This window comes from Eucyclogobius newberryi, unplaced genomic scaffold (genome assembly GCF_026437365.1).
Source record: "Eucyclogobius newberryi isolate DKJ021-1_F unplaced genomic scaffold, fEucNew1.0.hap1 SCAF_4, whole genome shotgun sequence".
NCBI lineage: Eukaryota > Metazoa > Chordata > Actinopteri > Gobiiformes > Gobiidae > Eucyclogobius > Eucyclogobius newberryi.
This window is the reverse complement of record NW_027316056.1, coordinates 43302298-43329953: the sequence shown is the minus strand read 5'-3', so window position 1 is coordinate 43329953 and position 27656 is coordinate 43302298. Positions and strand designations below refer to the sequence as shown.

Below are 27656 nucleotides of genomic sequence, written 5' to 3'. Positions count from 1 at the left end.
TCTAACACTGTTCTAACACTGTTCTAACTCTGTTCTAACTCTGTTCTAACTCTGTTCTAACTCTGTTCTAACACTGTTTTAACACTGTTCTAACACTGTTCTAACTCTGTTCTAACTCTGTTCTAACACTGTTCTAACACTGTTCTAACACTGTTCTAACTCTGTTCTAACTCTGTTCTAACACTGTTCTAACACTGTTCTAACACTGTTCTAACACTGTTCTAACACTGTTCTAACACTGTTCTAACTCTGTTCTAACACTGTTCCTCGTCCTGGTCTTCAGGTTGGACGTGACGCAGAGATCCACGTTTGGGACGTCCAGACTCTGAAGTGTGTGTCTCTGCTCCGGGGTCACCACTCGACCGGTGTCTGCGCGCTGGACTTCAGCAGTGAGTCACCTTCAGTCACATTTACGCTAAAGTCTGAAGGTCAGAGGTCAGAGGTCAGACTGGACAGCTGAATGGTCTGTTGTCTCCACAGTTGACGGGAAAAGCCTGGTGTCTGTGGGACTCGACGACTCTCACTCCATCGTCATCTGGGACTGGAAAAGAGGAGAACGAGTCGCCAAAGCCCGGTGAGTCTAGTCCCGGTTTAGACCCGGTCTAGTCCTGGTTTAGACCTGGTTTAGACCCGGTCTAGTCCCGGTTTGGACCCGGTTTAGTCCTGGTTTGGACCCGGTTTAGTCCTGGTTTGGACCCGGTTTAGTCCTGGTTTAGACCTGGTTTAGTCCTGGTTTAGACCCAGTTTAGACCCAGTTTAGACCTGGTTTAGACCTGGTTTAGTCCAACTCTGGTCCTGTGTTTTAGGGGTCACAAAGACAAAGTCCTGGTGGTGAAGTCCAACCCGTTCAGAACCGACAAACTGGTCTCAGCCGGAATCAAGCACATCAAGTTCTGGCAGCACTCTGGTAAGTCCTGGTTTAGTCCTGGTTTAGTCCTGGTTTAGACCCGGTTTAGACCCGGTTTAGACCCGGTTTAGACCCGGTTTAGACCCTGTTTCAGACCTGTTTCAGACCTGGTTTAGACCTGGTTTAGACCTGGTTTAGTCCTGGTTCAGACCTGGTTTAGACCCTGTTTCTCCTGCAGGTGGCGGTCTAACGTTCAGGCGTGGCATCTGGGGTTCTCGCAGGACTGAGACCTTGATGGCTCTGGTCTACGGAGCGGCCGAGGACCTGGTCTTCTCCGGGTCCAGCTCTGGAGACGTGTTTCTGTGGAGAGACACCAGACTCATCAAGACCATCAAGACCCACGATGGACCGGTCTTCAGCATCTGCGCCTTAGACCAGGTCTGGACCAGGACTGGACCAGGATTGGACCAGGACTGGACCAGACCTGGACCAGGTCTGGACCAGGTCTGGACCAGGTCTGGACCAGGACTGGACCAGGACTGGACCAGGACTGGACCAGGTCTGGACCAGGTCTGGACCAGGACTGGACCAGGACTGGACCAGGACTGGACCTGGACCTGGACCTGGACTGGACCAGGACTGGACCAGGACTGGACCAGGACTGGACCTAGACTGGACCAGGTCTGGACCAGGTCTGGACCAGGTCTGGACCAGGACTGGACCAGGACTGGACCAGGACTGGACCTAGACTGGACCAGGTCTGGACCAGGTCTGGACCAGGTCTGGACCAGGACTGGACCAGGACTGGACCAGGACTGGACCAGGTCTGGACCAGGTCTGGACCAGGTCTGGACCAGGACTGGACCAGGACTGGACCAGGACTGGACCTGGACCTGGACCTGGACTGGACCAGGACTGGACCAGGACTGGACCAGGACTGGACCTAGACTGGACCAGGACTGGACCAGGTCTGGACCAGGTCTGGACCAGGACTGGACCAGGACTGGACCAGGACTGGACCTAGACTGGACCAGGTCTGGACCAGGTCTGGACCAGGACTGGACCAGGACTGGACCAGGTCTGGACCAGGTCTGGACCAGGACTGGACCAGGACTGGACCTGGACCTGGACCTGGACTGGACCAGGACTGGACCAGGACTGGACCAGGACTGGACCAGGACTGGACCAGGTCTGGACCAGGACTGGACCAGGACTGGACCTAGACTGGACCAGGACTGGACCAGGACTGGACCAGGTCTGGACCAGGACTGGACCAGGTCTGGACCAGGTCTGGACCAGGTCTGGACCAGGACTGGACCTGGACCTGGACCTGGACCTGGACCTGGACTGGACCAGGACTGGACCAGGTCTGGACCAGGTCTGGACCAGGACTGGACCAGGACTGGACCAGGACTGGACCAGGACTGGACCAGGTCTGGACCAGGACTGGATCAGGACTGGACCAGGTCTGGACCAGGTCTGGACCAGGACTGGACCAGGTCTGGACCATTCCAAAAGTACATTCTAAAGTACATTTTAAAGTACATTCTAAAGTACATTGTAAAGTACATTCTAAAGTACATTCTAAAGTACCTTCTAAAGTACATTGTAAAGTACATTGTAAAGTACATTCTAAAGTACCTTCTAAAGTACACTCTAAAGTACATTGTAAAGTACATTCTAAAGTACATTCTAAAGTACCTTCTAAAGTACACTCTAAAGTACATTCTAAAGTACATTGTAAAGTACATTCTAAAGTACAGTCTAAAGTACATTCTAAAGTATATTCTAAAGTACATTGTAAAGTACATTCTAAAGTACATTCTAAAGTACATTGTAAAGTACATTCTAAAGTGCAGTCTAAAGTACATTCTAAAGTATATTCTAAAGTACATTGTAAAGTACATTCTAAAGTACATTCTAAAGTACATTCTAAAGTACACTCTAAAGTACATTCTAAAGTACATTGTAAAGTACATTCTAAAGTACATTCTAAAGTACATTCTAAAGTACATTCTAAAGTACACTCTAAAGTACATTCTAAAGTACATTGTGAAGTACATTCTAAAGTACAGTCTAAAGTACATTGTAAAGTACATTCTAAAGTACATTGTAAAGTACATTCTAAATTACAGTCTAAAGTACATTGTAAAGTACATTCTAAAGTACATTCTAAAGTACATTGTAAAGTACATTCTAAAGTACATTCTAAAGTACATTCTAAAGTACACTCTAAAGTACATTCTAAAGTACATTCTAAAGTACATTCTAAAGTACATTCTAAAGTACAGTCTAAAGTACAGTCTAAAGTACATTCTAAAGTATATTGTAAAGTACATTCTAAAGTACATTCTAAAGTACATTGTAAAGTACATTCTAAAGTACATTCTAAAGTACATTCTAAAGTACAGTCTAAAGTACAGTCTAAAGTACATTGTAAAGTACATTGTAAAGTACATTCTAAAGTACATTCTAAAGTACATTCTAAAGTACAGTCTAAAGTACAGTCTAAAGTACATTCTAAAGTATATTGTAAAGTACATTCTAAAGTACATTCTAAAGTACAGTCTAAAGTACATTGTAAAGTACATTGTAAAGTACATTCTAAAGTACATTCTGAAGTACAGTCTAAAGTACATTGTAAAGTACATTCTAAAGTACATTCTAAAGTACACTCTAAAGTACATTCTAAAGTACATTGTAAAGTACATTCTAAAGTACATTCTAAAGTACATTCTAAAGTACACTCTAAAGTACAGTCTAAAGTACATTCTAAAGTACATTCTGAAGTACAGTCTAAAGTACAGTCTAAAGTACATTGTAAAGTACATTCTAAAGTACATTCTAAAGTACATTCTAAAGTACACTCTAAAGTACAGTCTAAAGTACATTCTAAAGTACATTGTGAAGTACATTCTAAAGTACAGTCTAAAGTACATTGTAAAGTACATTGTAAAGTACATTCTAAAGTACATTCTGAAGTACAGTCTAAAGTACATTGTAAAGTACATTCTAAAGTACATTCTAAAGTACATTCTAAAGTACACTCTAAAGTACAGTCTAAAGTACATTCTAAAGTACATTCTGAAGTACAGTCTAAAGTACAGTCTAAAGTACATTGTAAAGTACATTATAAAGTACATTCTAAAGTACATTCTAAAGTACACTCTAAAGTACAGTCTAAAGTACATTCTAAAGTACATTGTGAAGTACATTCTAAAGTACAGTCTAAAGTACATTGTAGAGTACATTCTAAAGTACATTCTAAAGTACATTCTAAAGTACATTGTAAAGTACATTCTAAAGTACACTCTAAAGTACATTCTAAAGTACATTGTAAAGTACATTCTAAAGTACATTCTAAAGTACATTCTAAAGTACACTCTAAAGTACAGTCTAAAGTACATTCTAAAGTACATTCTAAAGTACAGTCTAAAGTACAGTCTAAAGTACATTGTAAAGTACATTGTAAAGTACATTGTAAAGTACATTGTAAAGTACATTCTAAAGTACACTCTAAAGTACAGTCTAAAGTACATTCTAAAGTACAGTCTAAAGTACAGTCTAAAGTACATTCTAAAGTACAGTCTAAAGTACAGTCTAAAGTACATTCTAAAGTACATTGTAAAGTACATTGTAAAGTACACTCTAAAGTACATTGTAAAGTACATTGTAAAGTACATTGTAAAGTACATTCTAAAGTACATTCTAAAGTACACTCTAAAGTACATTCTAAAGTACAGTCTAAAATACATTCTAAAGTACATTGTAAAGTACATTGTAAAGTACATTCTAAAGTACACTCTAAAGTACATTGTAAAGTACATTCTAAAGTACATTTTAAAGTACATTCTAAAGTACATTCTAAAGTACACTCTAAACTACACTCTAAAGTACATTCTAAAGTACACTCTAAAGTACAGTCTAAAGTACATTCTAAAGTACATTGTGAAGTACATTCTAAAGTACAGTCTAAAGTACATTGTAAAGTACATTGTAAAGTACATTGTAAAGTACACTCTAAAGTACATTCTAAAGTACATTGTAAAGTACATTGTAAAGTACATTGTAAAGTACATTCTAAAGTACATTCTAAAGTACACTCTAAAGTACATTCTAAAGTACAGTCTAAAATACATTCTAAAGTACATTGTAAAGTACATTGTAAAGTACATTCTAAAGTACACTCTAAAGTACATTGTAAAGTACATTCTAAAGTACATTTTAAAGTACATTCTAAAGTACATTCTAAAGTACACTCTAAACTACACTCTAAAGTACATTCTAAAGTACACTCTAAAGTACAGTCTAAAGTACATTCTAAAGTACATTGTGAAGTACATTCTAAAGTACAGTCTAAAGTACATTGTAAAGTACATTGTAAAGTACATTCTAAAGTACACTCTAAAGTACATTCTAAAGTACACTCTAAAGTACAGTCTAAAGTACATTCTAAAGTACATTGTGAAGTACATTCTAAAGTACAGTCTAAAGTACATTGTAAAGTACATTGTAAAGTACATTGTAAAGTACATTCTAAAGTACACTCTAAAGTACATTCTAAAGTACACTCTAAAGTACAGTCTAAAGTACATTCTAAAGTACATTGTGAAGTACATTCTAAAGTACAGTCTAAAGTACATTGTAAAGTACATTCTAAAGTACATTCTAAAGTACATTCTAAAGTACACTCTAAAGTACAGTCTAAAGTACATTCTAAAGTACATTCTGAAGTACAGTCTAAAGTACAGTCTAAAGTACATTGTAAAGTACATTATAAAGTACATTCTAAAGTACATTCTAAAGTACACTCTAAAGTACAGTCTAAAGTACATTCTAAAGTACATTGTGAAGTACATTCTAAAGTACAGTCTAAAGTACATTGTAGAGTACATTCTAAAGTACATTCTAAAGTACATTCTAAAGTACATTGTAAAGTACATTCTAAAGTACACTCTAAAGTACATTCTAAAGTACATTGTAAAGTACATTCTAAAGTACATTCTAAAGTACATTCTAAAGTACACTCTAAAGTACAGTCTAAAGTACATTCTAAAGTACATTCTAAAGTACAGTCTAAAGTACAGTCTAAAGTACATTGTAAAGTACATTGTAAAGTACATTGTAAAGTACATTGTAAAGTACATTCTAAAGTACACTCTAAAGTACAGTCTAAAGTACATTCTAAAGTACAGTCTAAAGTACAGTCTAAAGTACATTCTAAAGTACAGTCTAAAGTACAGTCTAAAGTACATTCTAAAGTACATTGTAAAGTACATTGTAAAGTACACTCTAAAGTACATTGTAAAGTACATTGTAAAGTACATTGTAAAGTACATTGTAAAGTACATTCTAAAGTACATTCTAAAGTACACTCTAAAGTACATTCTAAAGTACAGTCTAAAATACATTCTAAAGTACATTGTAAAGAACATTGTAAAGTACATTCTAAAGTACACTCTAAAGTACATTGTAAAGTACATTCTAAAGTACATTTTAAAGTACATTCTAAAGTACATTCTAAAGTACACTCTAAACTACACTCTAAAGTACATTCTAAAGTACACTCTAAAGTACAGTCTAAAGTACATTCTAAAGTACATTGTGAAGTACATTCTAAAGTACAGTCTAAAGTACATTGTAAAGTACATTGTAAAGTACATTGTAAAGTACACTCTAAAGTACATTCTAAAGTACATTGTAAAGTACATTGTAAAGTACATTGTAAAGTACATTCTAAAGTACATTCTAAAGTACACTCTAAAGTACATTCTAAAGTACAGTCTAAAATACATTCTAAAGTACATTGTAAAGTACATTGTAAAGTACATTCTAAAGTACACTCTAAAGTACATTGTAAAGTACATTCTAAAGTACATTTTAAAGTACATTCTAAAGTACATTCTAAAGTACACTCTAAACTACACTCTAAAGTACATTCTAAAGTACACTCTAAAGTACAGTCTAAAGTACATTCTAAAGTACATTGTGAAGTACATTCTAAAGTACAGTCTAAAGTACATTGTAAAGTACATTGTAAAGTACATTCTAAAGTACACTCTAAAGTACATTCTAAAGTACACTCTAAAGTACAGTCTAAAGTACATTCTAAAGTACATTGTGAAGTACATTCTAAAGTACAGTCTAAAGTACATTGTAAAGTACATTGTAAAGTACATTCTAAAGGACACTCTAAAGTATCCATGTCTTGTGTCCATGGCAGGAGTTCATAGTAGTAAAGTTCAGGGGTAAATACTGTATCAGTCCCAGGTCATGTGACAGTGGTTCACCTCCTGGTGGCGCTGTTTCTACAACAGTTGTATTTGTGAAGAATGAGACCTTTGACCTTTGACCTAAGTCTTGTTTCTCCTGTTGCGCAAAAATATTGCACTGAATCTAAAAATTGACGTGGAACATTTTGATTGACATATTATTCCAGCCAATGAGCCAAGCTTTTAAACGGTGGGCGGGGCTTAGGAAAGAGCCAGATTGACCAGCATTTCCAGGAGCAATCCTCTTTTAACAAGCAAAACATGTGGATCTGACCAGTGTGCACAGGTCTGACCAGTGTGCACAGGTCTGACCAGTGTGCACAGGTCTGACCAGTGTGCACAGGTCTGACCAGTGCGCATCAGGTCTGACCAGTGTGCACAGGTCTGACCAGTGTGCAGAGGTCTGACCAGTGTGCAGAGGTCTGACCAGTGTGAACAGGTCTGACCAGTGTGCACAGGTCTGACCAGTGTGCAGAGGTCTGACCAGTGTGAACAGGTCTGACCAGTGTGCACAGGTCTGACCAGTGTGCACAGGTCTGACCAGTGTGCACAGGTCTGACTAGTGTGCACAGGTCTGACCAGTGTGCACAGGTCTGACTAGTGTGCACAGGTCTGTAGTCATGACGTCATTTGAACCTGGTCCTTCACCTCCTCCTGCTGGAGCTTCATGATGAGGAGCCACCATCAGCTCCTCAAGAAGCTCGTTTGGGTTGGCAGAGGTGGCCACAGTGGCCAGTTTTCTGTCGTCTGAGGAAGGGGGGGCTCTGGGCTTGTAGTCGGTGAGAAGCCGGATCCACACAGAGGCGGGGCCACACCACACAGAGGCGGGGCCTCTCCACAAACAGAGGCGGGTCCTCCCCACACACAGAGGCGGGTCCTCCCCACACAGAGGCGGGGCCTCTCCACACAGAGGCGGGGCCACACCACACAGAGGCGGGGCCTCTCCACAAACAGAGGCGGGTCCTCCCCACACACAGAGGCGGGTCCTCCCCACACAGAGGCGGGGCCACACCACACAGAGGCGGGGCCTCTCCACACAGAGGCGGGGCCTCCACACAGAGGCGGGGCCACACCACACAGAGGCGGGGCCTCTCCACACAGAGGCGGGGCCACACCAAACAGAGGCGGGGCCTCCCCACACAGAGGCGGGGCCTCGACAAAGAGGCGGGGCCTCTCCACACAGAGGCGGGGCCTCCCCACACACAGAGGCGGGGCCTCCACACACAGAGGCGGGGCCTCCACACACAGAGGCGGGTCCTCCCCACACAGAGGCGGGGCCTCCCCAAACAGAGGCGGGGCCTCCCCACACAGAGGCGGGGCCTCCACACACAGAGGCGGGTCCTCCCCAAACAGAGGCAGGGCCTCCCCACACACAGAGGCGGGGCCTCCACAAAGAGGTGGAGCCTCCACAAAGAGGTGGGGCCTCCACAAAGAGGCGGGGCCTCTCCACACAGAGGCGGGGCCTCCCCACACACAGAGGCGGGGCCTCCACACACAGAGGTGGGGCCTCCCCACACACAGAGGCGGGTCCTCCCCACACAGAGGCGGGGCCTCCCCACACACAGAGGCGGGGCCTCCACACACAGAGGCGGCTCCTCCCCACACAGAGGCGGGGCCTCCCCACACGGAGGCGGGGCCTCCCCACACACAGAGGTGGGGCCTCGACAAAGAGGCGGGGCCTCTCCACACAGAGGCGGGGCCTCCACACAGAGGCGGGTCCTCCCCACACAGAGGCGGGGCCTCCCCACAGAGGCGGGGCCTCCCCACACACAGAGGCGGGGCCTCCACACACAGAGGCGGCTCCTCCCCACACAGAGGCGGGGCCTCCCCACACGGAGGCGGGGCCTCCCCACACACAGAGGTGGGGCCTCGACAAAGAGGCGGGGCCTCTCCACACAGAGGCGGGGCCTCCCCACACACAGAGGCGGGGCCTCCACACACAGAGGCGGGGCCTCCACACACAGAGGCGGGTCCTCCCCACACAGAGGCGGGGCCTCCCCAAACAGAGGCGGGGCCTCCCCACACAGAGGCGGGGCCTCCACACACAGAGGCGGGGCCTCCACACACAGAGGCGGGGCCATTGCACGGCTCATGAACACTTTATAACACTTTAAAAACACTTGTCACTTTAACTATAATTTAAATCAATAACTGTTCGTTTCACTGTTACTGACCAACTGTTTTTATTTATGCCTTATTTGATATAAAAACTCTTCTTCACTTTCACGCCTCAAAACTAGATCCTCTTTAGCACTTTAGACTCGGCTCACCAGGTCTGGTCCAGCGTCCACATGAATCACATTTGGACTTTGACAATGGACAAATTTGACTGATTTTGGACTTTGGACCTTAATGTCTTATTACATTATTTCTCTGTTTTTATTGCTTGTTACATGTTAAAACAGGTGTCTGAAAGTGTGAGGAAACAAAAGCAAACAACCTTTCAGCTGGTGTCTGATACTGACCTTTCAGCTGATCTATCGGCAGGGCTTCGTGAGCGGAGGAAAAGATGGAATCGTGGAACTTTGGGACGAAAAGTTCGAGCGCTGCCTCAAAAGCTTCGCCATCAAGAGATCAACTCTGTCTCCCGCTTCTAAAGGTCAGTTTAGTCCTGGTTTAGACCTGGTTTAGTCCTGGTTTAGTCCTGGTTTAGACCTGCTTTAGACCTGGTTTAGACCTGGTTTAGACCTGGTTTAGACCTGGTTTAGTCCTGGTTCAGACCTGGTTTAGACCTGGTTTAGACCTGCTTTAGACCTGGTTCAGACCTGGTTTAGACCTGGTTTAGACCTGGTTCAGACCTGGTTTAGTTCTGGTTTAGACCTGGTTTAGTCCTGGTTTAGACCTGGTTTAGACCTGGTTTAGACCTGGTTTAGACCTGGTTCAGACCTGGTTTAGACCTGGTTTAGACCTGGTTTAGTCCTGGTTTAGACCTGGTTTAGACCTGGTTTAGACCTGGTTTAGACCTGGTTTAGACCTGGTTTAGTCCTGGTTCAGACCTGGTTTAGACCTGGTTTAGACCTGGTTCAGACCTGGTTTAGACCTGGTTTAGACCTGGTTTAGACCTGGTTTAGTCCTGGTTTAGACCTGGTTTAGACCTGGTTTAGACCTGGTTCAGACCTGGTTTAGACCTGGTTTAGACCTGGTTTAGACCTGGTTTAGACCTGGTTCAGACCTGGTTCAGACCTGGTTTAGACCTGGTTCAGACCTGGTTTAGACCTGGTTTAGACCTGGTTCAGACCTGGTTTAGTTCTGGTTTAGACCTGGTTTAGTCCTGGTTTAGACCTGGTTTAGACCTGGTTTAGTCCTGGTTTAGACCTGGTTTAGTCCTGGTTTAGACCTGGTTTAGACCTGGTTTAGTCCTGGTTTAGTCCTGGTTTAGACCTGGTTTAGTCCTGGTTTAGACCTGGTTTAGTCCTGGTTTAGACCTGGTTCAGTCCTGGTTTAGACCTGGTTTAGACCTGGTTTAGACCTGGTTTAGTCCTGGTTTAGACCTGGTTTAGACCTGGTTTAGTCCTGGTTTAGACCTGGTTTAGTCCTGGTTTAGACCTGGTTTAGACCTGGTTTAGTCCTGGTTTAGTCCTGGTTTAGACCTGGTTTAGTCCTGGTTTAGACCTGGTTTAGACCTGGTTTAGACCTGGTTTAGACCTGGTTTAGACCTGGTTTAGTCCTGGTTTAGACCTGGTTTAGACCTGGTTCAGACCTGGTTTAGACCTGGTTTAGACCTGGTTTAGACCTGGTTTAGACCTGGTTTAGACCTGGTTTAGACCTGGTTTAGTCCTGGTTTAGTCCTGGTTTAGACCTGGTTTAGACCTGGTTTAGTCCTGGTTTAGTCCTGGTTTAGACCTGCTTTAGACCTGGTTTAGACCTGGTTTAGACCTGGTTTAGACCTGGTTTAGTCCTGGTTCAGACCTGGTTTAGACCTGCTTTAGACCTGCTTTAGACCTGGTTCAGACCTGGTTTAGACCTGGTTTAGACCTGGTTCAGACCTGGTTTAGTTCTGGTTTAGACCTGGTTTAGTCCTGGTTTAGACCTGGTTTAGACCTGGTTTAGACCTGGTTTAGACCTGGTTTAGACCTGGTTCAGACCTGGTTTAGACCTGGTTTAGACCTGGTTCAGACCTGGTTTAGTTCTGGTTTAGACCTGGTTTAGTCCTGGTTTAGTCCTGGTTTAGTCCTGGTTTAGACCTGGTTTAGACCTGGTTTAGACCTGGTTTAGACCTGGTTTAGACCTGGTTTAGTCCTGGTTCAGACCTGGTTTAGACCTGGTTTAGACCTGGTTCAGACCTGGTTTAGACCTGGTTTAGACCTGGTTTAGACCTGGTTTAGTCCTGGTTTAGACCTGGTTTAGACCTGGTTTAGACCTGGTTCAGACCTGGTTTAGACCTGGTTTAGACCTGGTTTAGACCTGGTTTAGACCTGGTTCAGACCTGGTTCAGACCTGGTTTAGACCTGGTTCAGACCTGGTTTAGACCTGGTTTAGACCTGGTTCAGACCTGGTTTAGTTCTGGTTTAGACCTGGTTTAGTCCTGGTTTAGTCCTGGTTTAGACCTGGTTTAGTCCTGGTTTAGACCTGGTTTAGACCTGGTTTAGTCCTGGTTTAGTCCTGGTTTAGACCTGGTTTAGTCCTGGTTTAGACCTGGTTCAGTCCTGGTTTAGACCTGGTTTAGACCTGGTTTAGACCTGGTTTAGTCCTGGTTTAGACCTGGTTTAGACCTGGTTTAGACCTGGTTTACTTCTGGTTCAGACCTGGTTTAGACCTGGTTTAGACCTGGTTTAGACCTGGTTTAGACCTGGTTTAGACCTGGTTTAGACCTGGTTTAGTTCTGGTTCAGACCTGGTTTAGACCTGGTTTAGACCTGGTTTAGACCTGGTTTAGACCTGGTTTACTTCTGGTTCAGACCTGGTTTAGTCCTGGTTTAGTCCTGGTTCAGACCTGGTTTAGACCTGGTTTAGACCTGGTTCAGACCTGGTTCAGACCTGGTTTAGACCTGGTTCAGACCTGGTTTAGACCTGGTTTAGACCTGGTTTAGACCTGGTTCAGACCTGGTTCAGACCTGGTTTAGACCTGGTTCAGACCTGGTTTAGACCTGGTTTAGACCTGGTTCAGACCTGGTTTAGTTCTGGTTTAGACCTGGTTTAGTCCTGGTTTAGACCTGGTTTAGACCTGGTTTAGTCCTGGTTTAGACCTGGTTTAGTCCTGGTTTAGACCTGGTTTAGACCTGGTTTAGTCCTGGTTTAGACCTGGTTTAGTCCTGGTTTAGACCTGGTTTAGACCTGGTTTAGACCTGGTTTAGACCTGGTTTAGACCTGGTTCAGACCTGGTTTAGACCTGGTTTAGACCTGGTTTATACCTGGTTTAGACCTGGTTTAGTTCTGGTTCAGACCTGGTTTAGACCTGGTTTAGACCTGGTTTAGACCTGGTTCAGACCTGTTCTTCTGACTTGTCTCCTCAGGTCTTCTGTTGGAGGACAATCCGTCCATTCGAGCTTTGACTTTGGGACTTGGACTCATTTTTGTCGGAACAAAAAATGGAGAGATTTTAGAGATCGAGAAAACGGGATCCATCACTCTACTGGTGCAGGTCTGTGCAGCCGAAAGGTTTTCTACTGGTGCAGGTCTGTGCAGCCGAAAGGTTTTCTACTGGTGCAGGTCTGTGCAGCCGAAAGGTTTTCTACTGGTGCAGGTCTGTGCAGCCGAAAGGTTTTCTACTGGTGCAGGTCTGTGCAGCCGAAAGGTTTTCTACTGGTGCAGGTCTGTGCAGCCGAAAGGTTTTCTACTGGTGCAGGTCTGTGCAGCCGAAAGGTTTTCTACTGGTGCAGGTCTGTGCAGCCGAAAGGTTTTCTACTGGTGCAGGTCTGTGCAGCCGAAAGGTTTTCTACTGGTGCAGGTCTGTGCAGCCGAAAGGTTTTCTACTGGTGCAGGTCTGTGCAGCCGAAAGGTTTTCTACTGGTGCAGGTCTGTGCAGCCGAAAGGTTTTCTACTGGTGCAGGTCTGTGCAGCCGAAAGGTTTTCTACTGGTGCAGGTCTGTGCAGCCGAAAGGTTTTCTACTGGTGCAGGTCTGTGCAGCCGAAAGGTTTTCTACTGGTGCAGGTCTGTTCAGCCGAAAGGTTTTCTACTGGTGCAGGTCTGCTCAGCCGAAAGGTTTTGTGCACAGATGTTTGTCATAATGTGTGACATGTCCAGTAAATGTCCAGATAACGAATAATGTTGAAACCACTTAATCTCTGGAAACTCTTTTCTAAATGTGTCACGTTGTAAAAACATGAACTTCAAACTGAAAGAAACACTTCCTCTGAGGTCAGGTCTAGTCCTCGTCTTCATGTTCTTCTCTAAACCCTGCCTGGTTCCTCAGGGCCACATGGAGGGTGAGGTTTGGGGTTTGGCTCCTCATCCTCTGCTGCCAATCTGTGCCACCGTCAGCGATGACAAAACACTCCGGATCTGGGAACTGTCGCCCAATCACAGGATGATCGCCGTGCGCAAACTCAAGAAAGGTCAGTCTGAGCTGAACCCTAACATCTGAAGTGTCAACGCGTTCTAATAAAGTCTGCAGTGCTGGTCGCCATGGTAACCAGCTCCATGTTGTGTTCTACTAAAGAACTCCGACTTGCTCTTTCTCTAAAGCATGTGTTCTTCTAAACTAATTACAGTAGTTTGTCGACTGCCATAAAACAATAACAACAGCAACAACAGTCTAAGGAATACAGTCTGGCGGTAATGCAACACTCGGATGCCAACCGCCATAAAACAACAACAACAACAACAACAACAACATCATCACTTTGTGTCCACGTGGTGTTAGTGACACAAACACAAACCAGTGTTTTTAATATTCATCTTCATAAGTCCAGTTCTCTGCATTATTAGACACAAAAATATAACTAGATGTGACTTTAAACACTGCACTCTGCGGTTTTTATCACTTGTTTTTACATTGTTTTCTCCAGTCAGAACATGGCCGCCACAGCCGCCCCGGCAACTCAAAACCACGATCTCAAAGGGCCCCGCTGCACTCACACTTCTCTGTTTGTCCACAGGGGGGCGCTGCTGCTCCTTCTCTCCCGATGGTAAAGCTCTGGCTGTGGGTTTGAGCGATGGCAGTTTCCTGGTGGTAAATGCAGACTCTCTGGAGGATATGGTCAGTTTCCACCACCGGAGGGCGCCCATCTCTGACATCCGTTTCTCCCCAGGTCAGAGTCAAGTGTGTGGTGACTTTTCTGGATGGGCAGCAGACTCAGGGTGTTCACCATTATTTAGTAGAAAACATTTACGCACAAAACTTTAAAAAACGGAGTTTAAAACCCTGGTCTCCCACGTGAAAGGCGGAGCTAACCTCCCACTCCAGTAAAACACGCTGAATGGAGTAAAAAGGCTCAGAATGATCAATCCATGACACATTAGAGCTCCGTGTTATAAACTCTGTGTTTCTAACTAACGTCTGATCATTCTAAAGGTGAAGAGCCTGAGCAACAAACACAGACTTGTCTCACTTCTCCTCTGCACATGCTCAGTTAGAACTTCTCTCCTCTGCACATGCTCAGTTAGAGCTTCTCTTCTCCTCTGCACATGCTCAGTTAGAGCTTCTCTTCTCCTCTGCACATGCTCAGTTAGAGCTTCTCTTCTCCTCTGCACATGCTCAGTTAGAGCTTCTCTCCTCTGCACATGCTCAGTTAGAGCTTCTCTTCTCCTCTGCACATGCTCAGTTAGAGCTTCTCTTCTCCTCTGCACATGCACAGTTAGAGCTTCTCTTCTCCTCTGCACATGCTCAGTTAGAGCTTCTCTTCTCCTCTGCACATGCTCAGTTAGAGCTTCTCTTCTCCTCTGCACATGCTCAGTTAGAGCTTCTCTCCTCTGCACATGCTCAGTTAGAGCTTCTCTTCTCCTCTGCACATGCTCAGTTAGAGCTTCTCTTCTCCTCTGCACATGCTCAGTTAGAGCTTCTCTTCTGCACATGCTCAGTTAGAGCTTCTCTTCTCTTCTGCACATGCTCAGTTAGAGCTTCTCTTCTCTGCACATGCTCAGTTAGAGCTGCTGTCCTCTCAGGTTCTAAAGCTCATGTTAGAGGGCGGAGCATGAACGGGCCTCTGAACACACCCACAGACTGAGCAGCTGCAGGAGAAGAAGAACCAAGTTTCCTGCAGTACTGCTCAGTGCCTGTAGAGGCTTCAGCAGCAGACGTGAAGGGAAAACAGGCTTGTTTGGATATATTTTAGAACAATTTAAATATAGTTGTGACACACGGTAATCTTACATTTTATTGGTCACTGCTGGCCTTGGTTGTCCTGATCCACGACACTGCATTTTACCCCATAGGACCAACGGGCCGACAGTTTTCTCGAAGTTCATTTTTGTGGTGGTTTTTGCCTTTTTTCAGGTTATGAAATATTTCCAGTTCAAATGCTTCAGAGCCTGGGACAAGTGTGCAGCCTTTATTCAACCAGGAAAGTCCCTTCAGCGTTTCAGAAGTGTTGATTTACAAAACAGAGAGATCAATGAAACCGAAATGAGCAGATTAGCACACACAGAAAGGCCCCAAGCCGCCCAGGAGTTGATCCCAGGACCTTCTGGCTGTGAGGCCAGACTCAGGTCTGAAAGGTCACAGACCTTTCTGGTGCTCTCACACCTTTCGTCTGTTCAGATTCGAGGAAATACCTGGCCTCAAAGACCTTTCTGGCGCTCTCACACCTTTCGTCTGTTCAGATTCGGGGAAATACCTGGCCTCACAAACCTTTCTGGCGCTCTCACACCTTTCGTCTGTTCAGATTCGGGGAAATACCTGGCCTCACAGACCTTTCTGGCGCTCTCACACCTTTCGTGTGTTCAGATTCGGGGAAATACCTGGCCTCACAGACCTTTCTGACGCTCTCACACCTTTCGTGTGTTCAGATTCGGGGAAATACCTGGCCTCAAAGACCTTTCTGGCGCTCTCACACCTTTCGTATGTTCAGATTCGGGGACATACCTGGCCTCACACACCTTTCTGGCGCTCTCACACCTTTCATCTGTTCAGATTCGGGGAAATACCTGGCCTCACAGACCTTTCTGGCGCTCTCACACCTTTCGTGTGTTCAGATTCGGGGAACTACCTGGCCTCACAGACCTTTCTGACGCTCTCACACCTTTCGTCTGTTCAGATTCGGGGAAATACCTGGCCTCAAAGACCTTTCTGGCGCTCTCACACCTTTCGTATGTTCAGATTCGGGGAAATACCTGGCCTCACACACCTTTCTGGCGCTCTCACACCTTTCGTCTGTCCAGATTCGGGGAAATACCTGGCCTCACACACCTTTCTGGCGCTCTCACACCTTTGGTGTGTTCAGATTCGGGGAAATACCTGGCCTCACACACCTTTCTGGCGCTCTAACACCTTTCGTCTGTTCAGATTCGGGGAAATACCTGACCTCACAGACCTTTCTGGCACTCTCACACCTTTTGTCTGTTCAGATTCGGGGAAATACCTGGCCTCACAGACCTTTCTGGCGCTCTCACACCTTTGGTGTGTTCAGATTCGGGGAAATACCTGGCCTCACACACCTTTCTGGCTCTCTCACACCTTTCTTCTGTTCAGATTCGGGGAAATACCTGACCTCACAGACCTTTCTGGCGCTCTCACACCTTTCGTCTGTTCAGATTCGGGGAAATACCTGGCCTCACAGACCTTTCTGGCGCTCTCACACCTTTCGTCTGTTAAGATTCGGGGAAATACCTGGCCTCACACACCTTTCTGGCGCTCTCACACCTTTCGTCTTTTCAGATTCTGGGAAATACCTGGCTTCACACACCTTTCTGGCGCTCTCTCACACCTTTCGTCTGTTCAGATTCGGGGAAATACCAGGCCTCACAGACCTTTCTGGTGCTCTCACACCTTTCGTCTGTTCAGATTCGAGGAAATACCTGGCCTCAAATACCTTTCTGGCGCTCTCACACCTTTCGTCTGTTCAGATTCGGGGAAATACCTGGCCTCACAAACCTTTCTGGCGCTCTCACACCTTTCGTCTGTTCAGATTCGGGGAAATACCTGGCCTCACAGACCTTTCTGGCGCTCTCACACCTTTCGTGTATTCAGATTCGGGGAAATACCTGGCCTCAAAGACCTTTCTGACGCTCTCACACCTTTCGTCTGTTCAGATTCGGGGAAATACCTGGCCTCACAGACCTTTCTGGCGCTCTCACACCTTTCGTCTGTTCAGATTCGGGGAAATACCTGGCCTCACACACCTTTCTGACGCTCTCACACCTTTCGTCTGTTCAGATTCGGGGACATACCTGGCCTCACACACCTTTCTGGCGCTCTCACACCTTTCGTCTGTTCAGATTCGGGGAAATACCTGGCCTCACAGACCTTTCTGGCGCTCTCACACCTTTCGTGTGTTCAGATTCGGGGAAATACCTCGCCTCACAGACCTTTCTGACGCTCTCACACCTTTCGTCTGTTCAGATTCGGGGAAATACCTGGCCTCAAAGACCTTTCTGGCGCTCTCACACCTTTCGTATGTTCAGATTCGGGGAAATACCTGGCCTCACACACCTTTCTGGCGCTCTCACACCTTTCGTCTGTCCAGATTCGGGGAAATACCTGGCCTCACACACCTTTCTGGCGCTCTCACACCTTTGGTGTGTTCAGATTCGGGGAAATACCTGGCCTCACACACCTTTCTGGCGCTCTCACACCTTTCTTCTGTTCAGATTCGGGGAAATACCTGACCTCACAGACCTTTCTGGCGCTCTCACACCTTTGGTGTGTTCAGATTCGGGGAAATACCTGGCCTCACACACCTTTCTGGCGCTCTCACACCTTTTGTCTGTTCAGATTCGGGGAAATACCTGGCCTCACAGACCTTTCTGGCGCTCTCACACCTTTCGTCTGTTCAGATTCGGGGAAATACCTGGCCTCACACACCTTTCTGACGCTCTCACACCTTTCGTCTGTTCAGATTCGGGGACATACCTGGCCTCACAGACCTTTCTGGCGCTCTCACACCTTTCGTGTGTTCAGATTCGGGGAAATACCTGGCCTCACAGACCTTTCTGACGCTCTCACACCTTTCGTGTGTTCAGATTCGGGGACATACCTGGCCTCACACACCTTTCTGGCGCTCTCACACCTTTCGTCTGTTCAGATTCGGGGAAATACCTGGCCTCACAGACCTTTCTGGCGCTCTCACACCTTTCGTGTGTTCAGATTCGGGGAACTACCTGGCCTCACAGACCTTTCTGACGCTCTCACACCTTTCGTCTGTTCAGATTCGGGGAAATACCTGGCCTCAAAGACCTTTCTGGCGCTCTCACACCTTTCGTATGTTCAGATTCGGGGAAATACCTGGCCTCACACACCTTTCTGGCGCTCTCACACCTTTCGTCTGTCCAGATTCGGGGAAATACCTGGCCTCACACACCTTTCTGGCGCTCTCACACCTTTGGTGTGTTCAGATTCGGGGAAATACCTGGCCTCACACACCTTTCTGGCGCTCTAACACCTTTCATCTGTTCAGATTCGGGGAAATACCTGGCCTCACACACCTTTCTGGCGCTCTCACACCTTTCTTCTGTTCAGATTCGGGGAAATACCTGGCCTCACAGACCTTTCTGGCGCTCTCACACCTTTGGTGTGTTCAGATTCGGGGAAATACCTGGCCTCACACACCTTTCTGGCTCTCTCACACCTTTCTTCTGTTCAGATTTGGGGAAATACCTGACCTCACAGACCTTTCTGGCGCTCTCACACCTTTCGTCTGTTCAGATTCGGGGAAATACCTGGCCTCACAGACCTTTCTGGCGCTCTCACACCTTTCGTCTGTTAAGATTCGGGGAAATACCTGGCCTCACACACCTTTCTGGCGCTCTCACACCTTTTGTCTGTTCAGATTCGGGCAAATACCTGGCCTCACACACCTTTCTGGCGCTCTCACACCTTTCGTCTTTTCAGATTCTGGGAAATACCTGGCTTCACACACCTTTCTGGCGCTCTCACACCTTTCGTCTGTTCAGATTCGGGGAAATACCTGGCCTCACAGACCTTTCTGGTGCTCTCACACCTTTCGTCTGTTCAGATTCGGGGAAATACCTGGCCTCACACACCTTTCTGGCGCTCTCACACCTTTCGTCTGTTCAGATTTGGGCAAATACCTGGCCTCACAGACCTTTCTGGCGCTCTCACACCTTTCGTCTGTTCAGATTCGGGGAAATACCTGGCCTCACACACCTTTCTGGCGCTCTCACACCTTTCGTCTGTTCAGATTTGGGCAAATACCTGGCCTCACAGACCTTTCTGGCGCTCTCACACCTTTCGTCTGTTCAGATTTGGGCAAATACCTGGCCTCACACACCTTTCTGGCGCTCTCACACCTTTCGTCTGTTCAGATTCGGGGAAATACCTGGCCTCACAGACCTTTCTGGCGCTCTCACACCTTTCGTCTGTTAAGATTCGGGGAAATACCTGGCCTCACACACCTTTCTGGCGCTCTCACACCTTTTGTCTGTTCAGATTCGGGCAAATACCTGGCCTCACACACCTTTCTGGCGCTCTCACACCTTTCGTCTGTTCAGATTCTGGGAAATACCTGGCTTCACACACCTTTCTGGTGCTCTCACACCTTTCGTCTGTTCAGATTCGGGTAAATACCTGGCCTCACACACCTTTCTGGCGCTCTCACACCTTTCGTCTGTTCAGATTCGGGGAAATACCTGGCCTCACAGACCTTTCTGGCGCTCTCACACCTTTCTTCTGTTCAGATTCGGGGAAATACCTGACCTCACAGACCTTTCTGGCGCTCTCACACCTTTTGTCTGTTCGGATTAGGGCAAATACCTGGCCTCACACACCTTTCTGGCGCTCTCACACCTTTCGTCTGTTCAGATTCGGGGAAATACCTGGCCTCACACACCTTTCTGGCGCTCTCACACCTTTCGTGTGTTCAGATTCGGGGAAATACCTGGCCTCACACACCTTTCTGGCTCTCTCACACCTTTCGTCCGTTCAGATTCGGGGAAATACCTGGCCTCACAGACCTTTCTGGCGCTCTCACACCTTTCGTCTGTTCAGATTCGGGGAAATACCTGGCCTCACAGACCTATCTGGCGCTCTCACACCTTTCGTCTGTTCAGATTCGGGGAAATACCTGGCCTCACACACCTTTCTGGCGCTCTCACACCTTTCGTCTGTTCAGATTTGGGGAAATACCTGGCCTCACACACCTTTCTGGCGCTCTCACACCTTTCGTCTGTTCAGATTTGGGGAAATACCTGGCCTCACAGACCTTTCTGGCGCTCTCACACCTTTCGTGTGTTCAGATTCGGGGAAATACCTGGCCTCACACACCTTTCTGGCGCTCTCACACCTTTCGTCTATCCAGATTCGGGGAAATACCTGGCCTCACACACCTTTCTGGCGCTCTCACACCTTTCGTGTGTCCAGATTCGGGGAAATACCTGGCCTCACAGACCTTTCTGGCGCTCTCACACCTTTGGTGTGTTCAGATTCGGGGAAATACCTGGCCTCACACACCTTTCTGGCGCTCTAACACCTTTCGTCTGTTCAGATTCGGGGAAATACCTGGCCTCACACACCTTTCTGGCGCTCTCACACCTTTCGTCTCTTCAGATTCGGGGAAATACCTGGCCTCACACACCTTTCTGGCGCTCTCACACCTTTCGTCTGTTCAGATTCGGGGAAATACCTGGCCTCACACACCTTTCTGGCGCTCTCACACCTTTCGTCTGTTCAGATTTGGTGAAATACCTGGCCTCACACACCTTTCTGGCGCTCTCACACCTTTCGTCTGTTCAGATTTGGGGAAATACCTGGCCTCACAGACCTTTCTGGCGCTCTCACACCTTTCGTGTGTTCAGATTCGGGGAAATACCTGGCCTCACACACCTTTCTGGCGCTCTCACACCTTTCGTCTGTTCAGATTCGGGGAAATACCTGGCCTCACAGACCTTTCTGGCGCTCTCACACCTTTTGTCTGTTCGGATTAGGGCAAATACCTGGCCTCACACACCTTTCTGGCGCTCTCACACCTTTGGTGTGTTCAGATTCGGGGAAATACCTGGCCTCACACACCTTTCTGGCGCTCTCACACCTTTCGTCTGTCCAGATTCGGGGAAATACCTGGCCTCACACACCTTTCTGGCGCTCTAACACCTTTGGTTTGTTCAGATTCGGGGAAATACCTGGCCTCACACACCTTTCTGGCGCTCTCACACCTTTCGTGTGTTCAGATTCGGGGAAATACCTGGCCTCACAGACCTTTCTGACGCTCTCACACCTTTCGTGTGTTCAGATTCGGGGAAATACCTGGCCTCAAAGACCTTTCTGGCGCTCTCACACCTTTCGTATGTTCAGATTCGGGGACATACCTGGCCTCACACACCTTTCTGGCGCTCTCACACCTTTCATCTGTTCAGATTCGGGGAAATACCTGGCCTCACAGACCTTTCTGGCGCTCTCACACCTTTCGTGTGTTCAGATTCGGGGAACTACCTGGCCTCACAGACCTTTCTGACGCTCTCACACCTTTCGTCTGTTCAGATTCGGGGAAATACCTGGCCTCAAAGACCTTTCTGGCGCTCTCACACCTTTCGTATGTTCAGATTCGGGGAAATACCTGGCCTCACACACCTTTCTGGCGCTCTCACACCTTTCGTCTGTCCAGATTCGGGGAAATACCTGGCCTCACACACCTTTCTGGCGCTCTCACACCTTTGGTGTGTTCAGATTCGGGGAAATACCTGGCCTCACACACCTTTCTGGCGCTCTAACACCTTTCATCTGTTCAGATTCGGGGAAATACCTGGCCTCACACACCTTTCTGGCGCTCTCACACCTTTCTTCTGTTCAGATTCGGGGAAATACCTGGCCTCACAGACCTTTCTGGCGCTCTCACACCTTTGGTGTGTTCAGATTCGGGGAAATACCTGGCCTCACACACCTTTCTGGCTCTCTCACACCTTTCTTCTGTTCAGATTTGGGGAAATACCTGACCTCACAGACCTTTCTGGCGCTCTCACACCTTTCGTCTGTTCAGATTCGGGGAAATACCTGGCCTCACAGACCTTTCTGGCGCTCTCACACCTTTCGTCTGTTAAGATTCGGGGAAATACCTGGCCTCACACACCTTTCTGGCGCTCTCACACCTTTTGTCTGTTCAGATTCGGGCAAATACCTGGCCTCACACACCTTTCTGGCGCTCTCACACCTTTCGTCTTTTCAGATTCTGGGAAATACCTGGCTTCACACACCTTTCTGGCGCTCTCACACCTTTCGTCTGTTCAGATTCGGGGAAATACCTGGCCTCACAGACCTTTCTGGTGCTCTCACACCTTTCGTCTGTTCAGATTCGGGGAAATACCTGGCCTCACACACCTTTCTGGCGCTCTCACACCTTTCGTCTGTTCAGATTTGGGCAAATACCTGGCCTCACAGACCTTTCTGGCGCTCTCACACCTTTCGTCTGTTCAGATTCGGGGAAATACCTGGCCTCACACACCTTTCTGGCGCTCTCACACCTTTCGTCTGTTCAGATTTGGGCAAATACCTGGCCTCACAGACCTTTCTGGCGCTCTCACACCTTTCGTCTGTTCAGATTTGGGCAAATACCTGGCCTCACACACCTTTCTGGCGCTCTCACACCTTTCGTCTGTTCAGATTCGGGGAAATACCTGGCCTCACAGACCTTTCTGGCGCTCTCACACCTTTCGTCTGTTAAGATTCGGGGAAATACCTGGCCTCACACACCTTTCTGGCGCTCTCACACCTTTTGTCTGTTCAGATTCGGGCAAATACCTGGCCTCACACACCTTTCTGGCGCTCTCACACCTTTCGTCTGTTCAGATTCTGGGAAATACCTGGCTTCACACACCTTTCTGGCGCTCTCACACCTTTCGTCTGTTCAGATTCGGGTAAATACCTGGCCTCACACACCTTTCTGGCGCTCTCACACCTTTCGTCTGTTCAGATTCGGGGAAATACCTGGCCTCACAGACCTTTCTGGCGCTCTCACACCTTTCTTCTGTTCAGATTCGGGGAAATACCTGACCTCACAGACCTTTCTGGCGCTCTCACACCTTTTGTCTGTTCGGATTAGGGCAAATACCTGGCCTCACACACCTTTCTGGCGCTCTCACACCTTTCGTCTGTTCAGATTCGGGGAAATACCTGGCCTCACACACCTTTCTGGCGCTCTCACACCTTTCGTCTGTTCAGATTCGGGGAAATACCTGGCCTCACACACCTTTCTGGCTCTCTCACACCTTTCGTCCGTTCAGATTCGGGGAAATACCTGGCCTCACAGACCTTTCTGGCGCTCTCACACCTTTCGTCTGTTCAGATTCGGGGAAATACCTGGCCTCACAGACCTATCTGGCGCTCTCACACCTTTCGTCTGTTCAGATTCGGGGAAATACCTGGCCTCACACACCTTTCTGGCGCTCTCACACCTTTCGTCTGTTCAGATTTGGGGAAATACCTGGCCTCACACACCTTTCTGGCGCTCTCACACCTTTCGTCTGTTCAGATTTGGGGAAATACCTGGCCTCACAGACCTTTCTGGCGCTCTCACACCTTTCGTGTGTTCAGATTCGGGGAAATACCTGGCCTCACACACCTTTCTGGCGCTCTCACACCTTTCGTCTTTTCAGATTCTGGGAAATACCTGGCCTCACAGACCTTTCTGGCGCTCTCACACCTTTGGTGTGTTCAGATTCGGGGAAATACCTGGCCTCACACACCTTTCTGGCGCTCTAACACCTTTCGTCTGTTCAGATTCGGGGAAATACCTGGCCTCACACACCTTTCTGGCGCTCTCACACCTTTCGTCTCTTCAGATTCGGGGAAATACCTGGCCTCACACACCTTTCTGGCGCTCTCACACCTTTCGTCTGTTCAGATTCGGGGAAATACCTGGCCTCACACACCTTTCTGGCGCTCTCACACCTTTCGTCTGTTCAGATTTGGGGAAATACCTGGCCTCACACACCTTTCTGGCGCTCTCACACCTTTCGTCTGTTCAGATTTGGGGAAATACCTGGCCTCACAGACCTTTCTGGCGCTCTCACACCTTTCGTGTGTTCAGATTCGGGGAAATACCTGGCCTCACACACCTTTCTGGCGCTCTCACACCTTTCGTCTGTTCAGATTCGGGGAAATACCTGGCCTCACAGACCTTTCTGGCGCTCTCACACCTTTTGTCTGTTCGGATTAGGGCAAATACCTGGCCTCACACACCTTTCTGGCGCTCTCACACCTTTGGTGTGTTCAGATTCGGGGAAATACCTGGCCTCACACACCTTTCTGGCGCTCTCACACCTTTCGTCTGTTCAGATTCGGGGAAATACCTGGCTGTGGCGTCTCTGGACTCGTTCGTTGACATCTACAGCGTCATGACGAGTAAACGAGTGGGCGTGTGCAGGGGCGCGGGGGGCGGAGTCACGCACCTGGACTGGGACTGCAGAGGTAACGAGGCACTTCCTGTTCACGGCTCGTTACTGTAATGTCCCAGAATGTCTTTAGAGTTTGTTTCTTGTGTTAAAGGGAAACTTCTGCAGGTGAACACATCGACCAATCAGCAGCTTTTCTTTGAGGCTCCGAGAGGAAAGAGGCAGGACATCAGCCAATCAGAGGTGAGCTCTGTGCGCACGGGCCAATCAGAGGTGAGCTCTGTGCGCACGGGCCAATCAGAGGTGAGCTCTGTGCGCACGGGCCAATCAGAGGTGAGCTCTGTGCGCACGGGCCAATCAGAGGTGAGCTCTGTGCGCACGGGCCAATCAGAGGTGAGCTCTGTGCGCACGGGCCAATCAGAGGTGAGTTCTGTGCGCACGGGCCAATCAGAGGTGAGTTCTGTGCGCACGGGCCAATCAGAGGTGAGTTCTGTGCGCACGGGCCAATCAGAGGTGAGTTCTGTGCGCACGGGCCAATCAGAGGTGAGCTCTGTGCGCACGGGCCAATCAGAGGTGAGTGTGAAGCCTCAGAGAGAATGTTCATGAAGAAAGTGTTTCATTGATGAAAATCAGAAATAGTTTATTCTTTTTTTATTTAATGTCACTTTGTTCAGACAAATATTCATCCTAAACATTTATTATAAAATCTGTTTGTGTTTCAGTTTGAGAAGTTGCTCTGGGCCTCGTGGAGCTGTGTTCTGGGGCCCACAGTGGAGGGGGCGTGGGGGCCCTCGGCGGGGCCCTCGGTGCCAAATGCCTCGTCTGTGACCAAAGACCGGAGCGTGCTGGCCTCAGGAGACGCTCGGGGCCTCGTGCGGCTCCACACTTTCCCCTGCAGGGTCTGAACCTTTTAAACTGTTCAAACTGAAACTTTTACACTTTCAATTTATTTTGAAATTAAATGTGTTAAATATTCAAGAGGGAAAACCAGTGGGAGGGGCTAGTGGGAGGGGCCAGTGGGAGGGCCAGTGGGGGGGACAGTGGGAGGGGCTAGTGGGAGGGGCCAGTGGGAGGGGCCAGTGGGAGGGGCCAGTAGGAGGGCCAGTGGGAGCGGCCAGTGGGAGGGCCAGTGGGCCGGCCAGTGGGAGGGGCCAGTGGGAGGGGCAGTGGGAGGGGCCAGTGGGAGGGCCAGTGGGAGGGGCCAGTGGGAGGGCCAGTGGGAGGGGCCAGTGGGAGGGGCCAGTAGGAGGGCCAGTGGGCCGGGCCAGTGGGAGGGGACAGTGGGAGGGGCCAGTGGGAGGGGCCAGTGGGAGGGCCAGTGGGAGGGGACAGTGGGAGGGCCAGTGGGGGGGCCAATGGGAGGGGCCAGTGGGAGGGCCAGTGGGAGGGGCCAGTGGGAGGGCCAGTGGGAGGGGACAGTGGGAGGGCCAGTGGGAGGGGCCAGTGGGAGGGGCCAGTGGGAGGGACAGTGGGAGGGCCAGTGGGAGGGGACAGTGGGAGGGGCCAGTGGGAGGGGCCAGTGGGAGGGACAGTGGGAGGGCCAGTGGGAGGGGACAGTGGGAGGGGCCAGTGGGAGGGGCCAGTGGGAGGGCCAGTGGGAGGGCCAGTGGGGGGGGCAGTGGGAGGGGCTAGTGGGAGGGGCTAGTGGGAGGGGCCAGTGGGAGGGCCAGTGGGAGGGGACAGTGGGAGGGCCAGTGGGAGGGGCCAGTGGGGGGGCCAGTGGGAGGGGCTAGTGGGAGGGGCCAGCGGGAGGGCCAGTGGGAGGGGCCAGTGGGAGCGGCCAGTGGGAGGGCCAGTGGGCCGGCCAGTGGGAGGGGCCAGTGGGAGGGCCAGTGGGAGGGGCCAGTAGGAGGGCCAGTGGGAGGGGCCAGTGGGAGGGCCAGTGGGAGGGGCCAGTAGGAGGGCCAGTAGGAGGGCCAGTGGGAGGGCCAGTGGGAGGGGCCAGTAGGAGGGCCAGTAGGAGGGCCAGTGGGAGGGCCAGTGGGAGGGCATCTGTACTAAACCTTTGTCCGTTCCAGGGGACTCTGGCTCGCTGTAAAAAGTACTCCGCTCACAGTTCCAATGTGACCAACGTGCGATGGACCAATGACGACGCTGCCCTGCTGTCTGTGGGCGGAGCTGACGCCTCGTTCATGATCTGGACCCGAGACTCCGCCCCCTGCAGAGAGAGCCACGCCCCTGACAGCGAGGACTCAGACCAGGATCCGGACCAGGACGGAGGTGAAACTAAAGGATTATACTTCCTGCATGAGAGGAGGAAATGAGAGGAGGAAATGAGAGGCGAGGAAATGAGAGGCGAGGAAATGAGAGGAGGAAATGAGAGGAGGAAATGAGAGGCGAGGAAATGAGAGGAGAAAAAATGAGAGGAGAGGAAATGAGGAGGAAATGAGAGGAGGAAATGAGAGGAGGAAATGAGAGGAGGAAATGAGAGGCGAGGAAATGAGAGGCGAGGAAATGAGAGGCGAGGAAATGAGAGGAGGAAATGAGAGGAGGAAATGAGAGGCGAGGAAATGAGAGGCGAGGAAATGAGAGGAGAAAAAATGAGAGGAGAGGAAATGAGGAGGAAATGAGAGGAGGAAATGAGAGGAGGAAATGAGAGGCGAGGAAATGAGGAGAAAAAATGAGAGGAAAGGAAATGAGGAGGAAATGAGAGGAGGAAATGAGAGGAGGAAATGAGAAGAGGAAATGAGAGGCGAGGAAATGAGAGGAGAAAAAATGAGAGGAGAGGAAATGAGGAGGAAATGTGAGGAGGAAATGAGAGGAGGAAATGAGAGGAGGAAATGAGAGGCGAGGAAATGAGGAGAAAAAATTAGAGGAGAGGAAATGAGGAGGAAATGAGAGGAGGAAATGAGAGGAGGAAATGAGAGGCGAGGAAATGAGAGGAGGAAATGATAGGAGGAAATGAGAGGCGAGGAAATGAGAGGAGAAAAAATGAGAGGAGAGGAAATGAGGAGGAAATGAGAGGAGGAAATGAGAGGAGGAAATGAGAGGCGAGGAAATGAGAGGAGAAAAAATGAGAGGAGAGGAAATGAGGAGGAAATGAGAGGAGGAAATGAGAGGAGGAAATGAGAGGCGAGGAAATGAGAGGAGGAAATGAGAGGAGAGGAAATGAGGAGGAAATGAGAGGAGGAAATGAGAGGAGGAAATGAGAGGAGGAAATG

General features: G+C 48.5%; 1 protein-coding gene across 1 annotated transcript in view; it reads left to right on the top strand.

Annotated features, from left to right (window-relative positions):
* Positions 1 to 274: 274 nt before the first annotated feature.
* The window catches only part of LOC140377283 (echinoderm microtubule-associated protein-like 6), a gene marked incomplete at its 5' end in the record, with an annotated part of 41852 nt that continues 14470 nt past the window's right edge, over positions 275 to 27656 (top strand). Inside the window, 12 exons of the mRNA XM_072462632.1 lie at positions 275 to 389; positions 481 to 574; positions 807 to 907; positions 1086 to 1285; positions 9607 to 9718; positions 12572 to 12699; positions 13472 to 13613; positions 14157 to 14309; positions 24440 to 24571; positions 24650 to 24738; positions 25218 to 25394; positions 26514 to 26715. Of these exons, the coding sequence (XP_072318733.1) occupies positions 275 to 389; positions 481 to 574; positions 807 to 907; positions 1086 to 1285; positions 9607 to 9718; positions 12572 to 12699; positions 13472 to 13613; positions 14157 to 14309; positions 24440 to 24571; positions 24650 to 24738; positions 25218 to 25394; positions 26514 to 26715 (1645 nt within the window). The remainder of the gene's footprint in view (positions 390 to 480; positions 575 to 806; positions 908 to 1085; positions 1286 to 9606; positions 9719 to 12571; positions 12700 to 13471; positions 13614 to 14156; positions 14310 to 24439; positions 24572 to 24649; positions 24739 to 25217; positions 25395 to 26513; positions 26716 to 27656) is intronic.